The sequence below is a fragment of the Branchiostoma lanceolatum genome, chromosome 1 (assembly GCF_035083965.1).
Source record: "Branchiostoma lanceolatum isolate klBraLanc5 chromosome 1, klBraLanc5.hap2, whole genome shotgun sequence".
In the NCBI taxonomy this organism is placed as follows: domain Eukaryota; kingdom Metazoa; phylum Chordata; class Leptocardii; order Amphioxiformes; family Branchiostomatidae; genus Branchiostoma; species Branchiostoma lanceolatum.
Genome location: NC_089722.1, coordinates 7,311,166 through 7,322,160, shown reverse-complemented (window position 1 = coordinate 7,322,160; position 10,995 = coordinate 7,311,166). Strand labels below are relative to the sequence as shown.

The 10,995-nt window shown below is 40.6% G+C and overlaps 2 protein-coding genes across 6 annotated transcripts; one reads left to right on the top strand and one right to left on the bottom strand.

Moving 5' to 3' along the window:
* Positions 1-36: 36 nt before the first annotated feature.
* LOC136433666 (2-Hydroxyacid oxidase 2-like) lies at positions 37-10,660 on the top strand. Of its 4 annotated transcripts, none has more exons than XM_066426215.1 (9): positions 37-258; positions 6,748-6,899; positions 7,331-7,482; positions 7,765-7,953; positions 8,242-8,348; positions 8,535-8,759; positions 8,923-9,081; positions 9,740-9,809; positions 10,006-10,660. In XM_066426215.1, the coding sequence occupies exons 2-9, from the start codon at positions 6,763-6,765 to the stop codon at positions 10,074-10,076; spliced, it is 1,110 nt and encodes a 369-aa protein (XP_066282312.1). In that variant the 5' UTR covers positions 37-258; positions 6,748-6,762; the 3' UTR covers positions 10,077-10,660. The 4 variants fall into 4 exon arrangements, with proteins under 4 accessions (XP_066282312.1, XP_066282227.1, XP_066282481.1 ...); XM_066426130.1 differs by lacking the exon at positions 37-258 and adding an exon at positions 6,406-6,509; XM_066426301.1 differs by lacking the exon at positions 37-258 and adding an exon at positions 6,418-6,509 and having other exon boundaries at positions 6,751-6,899.
* On the bottom strand, positions 790-6,317 carry LOC136436309 (transmembrane protein 50B-like). Of its 2 annotated transcripts, none has more exons than XM_066430298.1 (6): positions 5,929-6,317; positions 5,022-5,134; positions 4,389-4,456; positions 3,484-3,576; positions 2,441-2,513; positions 790-2,062 (listed from the first exon to the last, which is right to left on the bottom strand). In XM_066430298.1, exons 1-6 carry the CDS (start codon positions 6,025-6,027, stop codon positions 2,017-2,019), a joined length of 492 nt encoding a protein of 163 aa, XP_066286395.1. In that variant the 5' UTR covers positions 6,028-6,317; the 3' UTR covers positions 790-2,016. The 2 variants fall into 2 exon arrangements, with proteins under 2 accessions (XP_066286395.1, XP_066286305.1); XM_066430208.1 differs by lacking the exon at positions 3,484-3,576 and adding an exon at positions 3,326-3,418.
* Positions 10,661-10,995: the final 335 nt, after the last annotated feature.

Below are 10,995 nucleotides of genomic sequence, written 5' to 3'. Positions count from 1 at the left end.
TCTACGGGTGATATTCCTACGCACCGAAACTGACATGACAGGCTGGAACCGGTTGAGACTGGATCCAGCCGGTTCCGACGGCTGGAGGCCTGCGCAAGCTCATTTGCATATGATTTCAGGCCTTCAGCTGAACCAGATTGAGGCTCATGTCTGTAGCTTGCACAAGCGCCGCCTAACGATTCCATGCAGTATCAAACGTCACATTACACTGATAAACCAAGGACATAACTTAAGGATTGGACTACTCTCCAAGCAGAGGTAAAATACGGGGTATTTTCGACGTTTTTTATACGTCTTTCTACATTTCCGTTTTTTCTTGGGTCTTCCTCCCCGCTCCTAGCGCCAGCCGGCCCGACGGATACCGCCCCCTAGAAGGGTCATTATTAAACCTCCGCAAGGCGAGGGCTTGTGTAATCACAGGCTAATGGTTTTGTATGTGATTTTGATGTGTTAACTTTGACATGTTATGAGCATGTTGTTGTGGTCTTGTCGGAAATTAAGGGACGACAGCCACAAAAACAATGGATGATTACGAGTGGTCTGTTTTATGGTGGGGTGGTAGGGTCGTTTTGGAATTAAATAACGACTTTGAAATGGTATTAAAATAAGGGATATAAGGTCTGGTGCTAAAATAGGGAGGCTTACAAGGTCTGGTTTGAAAATAAGCTAAATATTCTCTTTTGCTGCAGATTAGTTCCCTAATGATGTATATGCATAACTTTGTACGGTCTAAGGAAGTTAATGATGATCTACATGTAGTTCTTCGGTAATAAGATGATCATACATATATGTGGTACACAAAATCTCTTTATTACTGAGGTACATTTCAACCTAACTTATATCTATACTCTGCATCTGGTACACAATAAGCATGAATTGGAAAAAGGTTCTCTCTGGTATTTTCTGCTCTCTTTGAAAGTCAATCAGGTCAAAAAAGAATTACATGTAACGTTATATGGTATAAAGACAACTTTAGGATTTGTAGTCTGAAATCAATGAAGTATGTCAAATCATTAAACCAAGAGTTTTTTTATTGCTCTACCATAAAGTCTCCAATCATGTTGAGATAAAACAGTGAAACAAAGTTTGCCCAGCCCTCCTGCAGGTAAAAAAAGGGATATCCATGTCTTCAATGACATATTTTCAGGAATAAGAACAGTTCTACAAACATCATTCCTCTTCTATCTCATGAAATGTTCACAACCCACTAAATTATTAGGAAATATCAGTCTCGTTGGAATTATGTACAGATTATGAGAGTAAATACAGACTGAAATATATTTTGAAATGTATACGAGACAGTCCTATTTGTACACAAGTTTGCTGACGACCTTCTTGAGAAAAAAGGGGATCATACATATATGGATTTCTCAAATGATGCTTGAATCAATTTGCCAGCCACAACAAGTGTTCTAATATAACTGATTAAAGTATAGTACTTAATTTTAATCTTTCTTACTACATTTGTATCTAACAATGTATATGCACAAAAGTCCAGCAAGAGAATAAAAAAGGGACTTAACAAAATAACACACTGACTGTACAAGATGGCACAAAATTCACTTGAAACTTACAATATGCACAGAAACTAACAAAAAATTAACAAAAACCTTTTTGCTCGATAGGAAAAACATCTATCATTACAGCTATTTCAAGCATGATTATTCAACAAGTTACCAACACCGAAATATAAAAAAGGAATGCATATCATGTCCACTAATTATATGAAGTATTGTAAAGGTCACTATACTTTCTAAATAACACTGAAAGCTAGATTTACAATATCAAAAAAACAGTTACATTTTATATAGCCTTTTCAGTTTGTTACATTCATGATATCAATAACGACCTGACAGAGATGAGTACTTTTCATATTAGTAAGATTTCTATAAATATGCCACATCAATTTTTTCATCTACCAAGGTCATAACCTTGGTTGGCTATCAAGGTCAACATAACTGTACATCCATGCTGTCCTATTGCTGTTTCTCACAACTGGTCTCATATAGGTGTTCCTCATTCCCACAGATCTTCTGTCCTGCCAAACTTGAAGACTATTGCACTGCAAAGTAAAACAGAACAGATACAAGATTAGATTAGAACCAGATTAGTTCAATGCAGAGCTAATCTTCCACTGGTCGTGACAGAAAAGACAGATGCCGTGTACAGTACTCACAGGTTCCTTGTAGAGTGGAGATTCCCTAGCTCTTTTTGAAAAATACTATGATCAGTGGGCCACAGCCGTTCTAGAAATACGGGAAAACAGTACCGGGAACATATTTCTTAACATAGGTATCAACAACAATGTACTTTATGACAGAGAGGTAAGGCAGCAAGATATTGGATGCTGTTTGGTCCTTTGGATACTACCTTGCCACCAGTATATCTGCTGGGAGAGAGGCATGTTTTTATGATATGAAACTTTCCATGAAACCCTTACCTGAAGAAGATGAGTGCATTTTGCAGGAAGACAGCAACTCCTGCATACTGGTTCTGCTTGTGCAGGGCTGAGGCTAAAATGATGAAAATATGTGTTAAACATTAATACAGTGAAATATCACAATTATCATCGGCAAACGCTTGTTCTCGAGCATTCAATATCACCACTGAAGATATAATTGTATTCTTAAGCATAGGGAGAAGGTTGGTTAAACAATGTAATCAACATGTAAACTGTTTCTTAAGTTTTTCCCTTATATATCTGCATGTTACAAATATTACTTTCAATTTGTCTCCAATTAGTTGATTATAATGACCACATTTTGTTAGCCCCAACTTATTCCAATTTCCACCTTTTCTTTCTTCTATCTATTAAAAAAAATTGAAGTTGGTCTCCCTTGATCTCTTTTACATCAAACAGCCCTTGGTTTGTTTGAAAAAAAGAAGAGTGATTCGCAGCAGATTTAGATGCAAGTTGAATAAATCAGTGGATAAAAAGTTGCCAGAGTTGTTAACATATGAACAATATGCTTCAGTGAGATTTTCTGTTCTGTTCAGTAAGAAGTGTCCTTGATAGCAACTCAAAAGTGTCCACAAAATGCAGTTCCACCATTGCAGCAACCCTTTTAACTCCTCTGAAATGTGACCTAATTTACATAAAAGGTCAGTGACCTTTATAGCCCAGTATCATTGGAGTAGAGAGATTTGCATGAGAAGTGAAAAGTGCTCTGATGGCATGAGACTGCATTTCGAGCAAATCGTGTTAGATTGCGACCGAGGCACAGAAAGGGAAGATTCAATAGGTGACCTCAAACAGCTGGTCTGCCTATCACATGCAAACAACAAACAAACAAACGATCAAATCAATAAATAAAAGCTGCCTTACGTGAGACTACATAACCACCAAAGAGCACCCAACAGGACGCGATGAGTGACCCAAAGGCAAGGAGAAAACCCAGGAACAACCACACCCGGGCTCCTGGACACAGGGGAGGAGTGAGAGGGGAGAGGAAAATGCGTATTATTGTTGCCATGGTAACTCACGGTTCACTACGTAACCACCAATGAGAATCCACGAGGCACCAATGAGGGAACCGAATGCGAGCAGGAATCCGATAAACATCCAAACCCTGGCGCCTGGAAGGAGAGTCATGGGATACACAATCTTTGTCATTCTTTGGTCATACAACAGATAGTGAACGTGTGTGTGACACTTACAATGCTTTCTTAATATGTGCTAGTATTAGGGGTGGATACCGGTTCGCTGGACCTGATTCGGACCTTTATAACATTCAAGAACCGAGTCCAAAAAACCTGAAAGCCAAAAACCTGAGTCCAAAAAAACTGAACAAAGTACAAATATATGTTTCTATTTTGTTTGATAAAAAGTGTTTTGAGTCTCCCCTCTGACAAAGAGGCATTTAAAAAAAGTGCAACATTCAAATATCAAACACTGGTCTGCTTGAAAGTCTTCTCACCAAGAAACTTTTATAGTCGGGCATGTCAGTATCAATTCTCTATGCTTAATATTGGCCTAATAAAACAAAACATCAACTGGATAGGATCAGGTCCAGGTTCAGGTCCGGACCTGAACCTAAATCTCTGGACCTAAACTTGGACTTGGACCTTATTAAGCCAAACGGTGAAACCAGTATCCACCCCTAGCTAGTATTCCTTGAGCATACAGAAATGCAGTTTTTCACGTTTTTCAGTAAAATCTTAACAAAGTGAATTTTTAGTCAAAAGGAGTACACAAACAAAATGTTATACGTCAGTGTTACAGACTTTTAAGAATATAGAAAAAGCTACATTCTTTCAAAGAAATTCCTATTCTATACTATAGAAACAGAAATGTGACCACTGAATTGAAGTACATAGTTGTACATGTATATATGAATGGTACTGAAGTGTAACCAGGTGTTCAGGTGTGTGTACTCAGGTGTACTTACCTGTTTGTCCCATGCAGCCTGTGCTGTAGGTGTCCCCTCTCACCTGAGCATTGGATACAGCATTTATCCTGCAGGAAGGCAAGTCCAGTAAAAACAATTACATTTTCATTTCATTAAAAAACCTGTAATAAAAATCAAAACTACAGTCAGTGACAATAGAGTGCTAACACCTGTAACTTACAAATACTGTAATAAAATTACAGATAAAATAAATGGAAAGCTGCATTTGTGAACATTGGAAACCAACAACTTATAATGAATCAGCTTGTAATCAAAATCAGCGAGGACTGTAGCAAAGCAAAGTGCTTTAGAAACAGACATTGGGGCTCATGAGAAAATCAAAAGCCTTTTCACTCAGTACTCATGCACACAACATACAGATGGTATTTATCTTATTAAGACTACTGTGAGTAGGACACCAACTAACTTTGTATTTGGCACATCTTGTTTGCTCTCGCTTCTCCCTGCTGCCTAACCCCATAACTACTAGTGTTATAAAAACTGACAGACCCACACTGTCACATCATGTCCATTAATTTTTTATCAATAACCTTATGCAGTAACTTATGGTTACAACAAAAGGATAACCTGGCCTCTAGCTATACCACTGCGTTGTCGTCTTGCAGAACTCACATAAACATGGCGAGAGTTGATATGACTCCGCAGGTGTGGTAGGCATGGTGAAGCTTGTCCTGTTCTGGGTACTGTATGGCTGCATCAATGATCACCCACCAACCAGCAAAGAACTGAGAAGACATTAAAAAACAGCAATATTACAAGTGCAGTGTAGTTGACTAGTTCGTTCAGACCCTTGTAGTAACCTAGTGTAGAGTATATTTCACAGGGAGGGATTGCTAGCCTTTACCCTTTAATGTGCTCGCGGGACCTCCTCAAACACGGGGCTGTGTCCCATTTTATGTCCCTTCTGAAAGAGCCCCAACCAAGGTGTCCTGACCCAGAGTTGGACCAGGGCTCCCACTTAGCAAATACAAATGTACATGTATTGGTAACAGGAGCTCAACTGTGCCGCTGCTTTCAGTACTATCATTCTCATTTGTCTAATGCTTACTAGATCCCCAGTAAAACTACATTCACAAAATGTACATCAAATGAGATAACTATCAGTTTGCACTAATGACAAATTGTCACAGCAAAATGAGCTAACTTTTCATAAAAGCCTTTCATCATAATATCCTGTGTTGAAGGATCTAATAGTCTGTTAGTGCTTCAGCCGTAACAGTTGATGGCTGTCACCTGATCAGAAACATCATCATCACATGACTGAACTACAGCCCATGGATGACTAGTTTCCTCCCCACAAAAATTATGATACACAACAACTTCCTATCAAATACACTGGAAAAGCATATCTGTAAAGACAAGAATACGCCATGCATAAGCATATGTTCACAAAAAGCAATTCTACTTCGAAAAATGTTATGATGATTATTATGGACTTCTTTGCACCATAATTTTGCAAAATATTTTCTGGGTCGCCCCCCTCCCCACCATCGATCCCGGAAACAACCCTCCAACTCACCAGCATTCCAGCAGATATGGAGGCGATGGCGTTCCGCTTGTCCCCTATCTCGATACAGTCGCATTTGGGCCACTGAACGTTGTCGAGACATCCAGCCATTTTGCCTTCTAAACACAGTTATTGTTCGGCAGCAAAACGGGGATGTGTCGCTTCTCTCAACACGGATGTATCAAACTGCGACAGGTGCTTATTCGGGTGTTCTACAGCAAACGCCCAGTCACAGATACGTTTTTACACGATGTCTGTGAGTACGAAAGGTACCGCAGACGACCTATCAGCTTAGAAATGCCGAAGATGTCAGAAATAAACAATGAAACATCGACAGCACTGAGCAAACTGCGTCTGACCGCAGAAATTTCCCTTTCAAGATGGTGACAGGTGACGTCATTGTCATCACAGCAGTACAAGAGCGTCATCTAGCGGTATGTTTTTAAAACGCAGGTAGACGCTGTGTTTACATTTTCCAACCTTCGTACAAAGTTCACGTATAGTTCAGGGATAGCCAGATATGACTAGGTATTGGCGTCGTTTTCACCGGTGCTGTTGAGTGTGATCATTTAGAGAATTCACTGGATCATCAGGTACGATATAAACATGTCAGGATCTTCTGTAACTCTGTGAAAAGGCCGAAGACATCAGGCCAGGAAGAGATGACAGACCATGACAGTTTCCTACAAAATCGACACTAATACTCATATCTTAGTGTTAGTTGGGAGGGCGCCTTTCGTCGGCCCGACCCTGGTCCAGCCTGGTGCTGCCTTGTTCACCGAGAACGATAATTCAAGCTGTTGTTATTCCAACCTTTTCTGCCCTATGCAGCAGTAGTGCAGTACCATGTCAGGCCGCATGGTGTGCGTGGATGACTTTGAGGAGTTCTCCAAGAAACACCTGTCCAAGGCAACCTGGGAGTTCTACTCAGGGGGAGCCGACGAATGTCAAACAGTTTCGGAAAATAGGAATGCTTTTAAAAGGTAAGGCAGGGATTTCACTAGTGTTAAGCCCAAAAAAGAAATTGAAAGACAAGTAGGAATATTTTTTGCAAGACTTATTTTGTTAGAGGGATAACAGTTAACGTTAGATGGATGGATGGATGGTAACTACAAATGTATACAAATGTGTCTACAGGTTTGTGATAGCGAAACCTATTTTGAATACGTCTGCATTGACAGGTGCTGTCACAAAATGCCACTACGACAATTTGACTTCAACACTGTGTCACTGGTAACTATACTGTACCCTAGAAAATTTCAAAATGTATCTAACATTACTTCTGTTTAGAGCTTTTACACCTTTTTCTTCAAGAAGAGATTGAATTCTCAGAGTTTCTTGAAGGAACATCTTTCATGAAGAAACACATCCTGATCACAAACAACCATGCTGACGTTTTTTTTTTCATTGGCAGATTTCGACTCAGACCGAGATTCCTGCGTGATGTGTCCCACCGTGACCTCTCCACGACCTTGCTGGGGGAGAGGGTAGAGTGCCCCATCTGTGTGAGCCCCACGGGACTGAAGGACCTCGCCTGCCCACAAGGGGACATCTATACTGCGAAAGGTAGCAGAAAATGTCTCCCTTTACCATTTTATCGTAACTTGATGCATTGTAGAAACATAGTAAATAGAGTGTCTCCCCTTTCCTCATCAACGTACAATGTATCATGAAACAGGGGGGAGGGGCAAGTTGCATAGTCTAATGGCCCCCGGGATCGAACCCGGGCCCACCAGTGCCCAGACCACATGCAGTAACCGCTAGGCTAAAAGGTCCGAACTAGTTAGACTGGTCAGTTAGTCAGGCGCTTGAACCCCACTGTTACACTTATGCTGAATTGGTTCTCAGTTGCAGCGGAGATGGAAACCTGCATGGTCGTCAGCACGTTCTCCAACAGCTCTGCAGAGGACATCATGTCAGCCTCGCCCTGCAGTCTGAAGTGGTTCCAGATGTACTTCATGCCCAACAAGGTCTTCACACAGCGGCTGGTTCAGAAGGTGGAGAGGGCCGGGTACAAGGCCTTGGTCGTCACCATCGGTAAAAAGGAGAAGCTTGGATTAATTGGAACAATTTTGACATTTTTGACATCCTTTGAAAGGAAACAAAAACATCACCTTATCTTCTTGGAGATCAGAAAAATCATTATCTTGAAAGAAACTTGGAACAATTTTGGCATTTTTTATGTCCTGTGAAAGGCACAAAAACTAATCTTTTTGTAGATCAGAGCAAATTATTTTTACCTATATTTCGCACTTGTAAGATTTCATATTCCATATCACCTTCTGATGTTAAAACTTCAGTTGTGTCTCCCTCTTACTTCCTTAGATCTTCCAATAGTGGGTAAGAGGTATTCTGACATCAGGAACAAGTTTCAGCTCCCTCCTCACGTGACTGTGCCAAACCTGCTAGCACTGAAGGATGGTTCAGAACAGGTGAATTCAAACTGAATTTGGAAGTAAAGATAATTTCTTCACATTTACTAGTGCTCCAGTTTGTCTATGTTCCTGTATCATGTATTTTCCATATGCTGGTCATGTTTCATGCAGGTATGAGATCTTCAAACTCTTGTTATCAAGCTTTGCTTTGTATTTTATCGATAAAGATGTCTTTTGTCGCAGGACAGTGCAAAGGATGGGCGGAACTACGGGATGGGTGGCAGTCCCCAGGACCCTACCTTCTCCTGGAAGGACGTTGATTGGCTGAGCTCCATCACCAGCCTGCCAATCATACTGAAGGGAATCCTGACAGCAGAGGATGCTGGGATAGCCCTGGACCACCCAGGTGTGAAGGGGATTCTTGTGTCCAATCATGGAGGGAGACAACTGGATGGAGTTCCAGCTACTGTGAGTCAGAGGAACGTCTTTGCTTTTCTGCAAGATGATAGGAAATTGATAAGAACTAGAGACTTACTCCTTTTGCTTCCTACCTCGAACTTAAAAAATAAAACAAATACCAGTTTGTGCTTTAGACTCAGAAACTGTAGTTCATGTGTTAAACCCTTCACAGGTTGAGGCACTTCCAGAAATAGTTCGAGCAGTCGGGAACAAGCTAGAAGTCTACCTGGACGGAGGCGTGCGGACTGGAACTGACGCTCTCAAGGCGTTGGCACTCGGAGCACGTGCTGTCTTCATTGGAAGACCTGTCATATGGGGGCTAACCTTCAAGGTAGGTGAAAACCCAATCAATGTATAAGTTAAAGATGCCTTTAGGGCTTCTTGTGTTGTTAATATTGAAGAGGGGGCAGTTATACTGCACTTTAAGTCCTGTTAATGGTAAATATGCTTAAGTTTGTCTGTGGATGGCGTTCAGCACCAAGGACAGGTTCAGTCATGGTTATGCACACATTTGCAGCTTCTTTGCTTTAGAAGAGGGGGAACATCACTCATATACTTTTCAATAATGTCTGCCATTTGCTGATAAAATTTTCGTCCTTGTCTTCATCTAAGTCCTGCTGATGGTAAGTATGCTAAAGTTTGTCTGTGGATAGCGTTCAGCACCAAGGACAAGTATGACCATGACTATTTGATAGTCATGGTTGTACAAATAGTCATGGTTGTACCTGTCCTTGGTGCTGAACGCCATCCACAGACATAATTTGAATGCATATTTGCAGCTGCTTATGGGCAACATAGGAGTCAAACCCAAGTATCATAGGAGTCAAATCCACAGTAGGATTTTAAAACATGGTAAATAATACACAAACGATATCCGTTAACCTCCCCCTGCTGTCTAACCCAATAACCAGGGCAAATTTGGTGTCAAATGGCTACCTTGACAGGCGGATGGTTAAAGAAATAACAATATTTTTTCTTATATTCTATAGGGAGAAGAGGGTGTGAGACAAGTTATGAACATTCTGAGGGATGAGTTGGACCTCGCCATGGCACTTTCTGGTCTGTACAACATGTGTATACAGATGTTTATGCTACAATTACTACATATGTTTGGTTTTTAAACAATTCTTTGATAATGACATAATTTTCTTGATTTTGTTGCACAGAAATCAATTTTATTAGCAGATGTGCCAGGTCTATTCTGCTTCCAATGTTGTGTCTGTGATTGAAATATTTTTTCTTCTTTTCCCCTCAGGCTGCTGCACGTTGGGTGACATTCAACCAACCTTAGTTGTGCGAGAGGATTTCTATCATAGTAGACTGTGATGTGCAATCTCTTAACTTCCTGGTAACAAAAGAACTGGAAGAAACTTACAACCGTCTGTGTTACAGCTGACCAATGATGATGAAGATGATGTGTAATGAAAATGTAGAAAAAGGAAACGTTTTTAATTTTAGTTAGGCAATTTTAGTGAAATTTAGGACATAAAGATATTCTTATCTGATCATTATTGTACACATGTACTAATACACTGCTATCAACCATGCTCAGAAATATCAGTCTTTTCAACGTATCAGTCTCATCAACCCATAATTGAAGTTTTTTTAGAAATTGGGTTTTCCTGTGAATAATTGCAGACTGCAATGAGTCGAATACAGCACCAATCGGTGGAATGAAAAGACTGAATTTGTTTGTGACAGAAAAACAGCTGTATAGTATTTTAGTGCTATTTTTCATGTTTCAAATGCTACACTTTGTCCATCAATCACCTTGTATTTTCATAGCTGGGCATCTGGGCACACTTTTTTGTGAGTGGGACATTCCTTACGCTGCCGTAACTCTCCTGTGAGGAATACATGCCTGGGAAGCATTAATTCTAGTTATATGTATATTACAAGACTGAAGCTCATGTTACATGTATTAAGTGTCACACACACCTTTACAAAATGACTATGCGTTTGCTTAGAACGTATGTCGAGATTAGGACCGGTCCCGTTAACCTTAACAGCACGAGCCGTGGAATTAGTCGACTTTGTGGGATAACTCCAAGACAGTGGACTCCAGAACCGTATACTTCACGACCGTGGAAAACTAATGCTATCCTGAGTCGTAAAGTTCCTCGACTTTTTAGTACAGTAAACTCCACGGCCTAACGGGTTAACGTTACTAGTCTGCGCCGTGGGGTGTCACTGCAGTACCAAGGACAGATGCCAGAAGGCCCAAAATCGACGATGAACTCCGTAT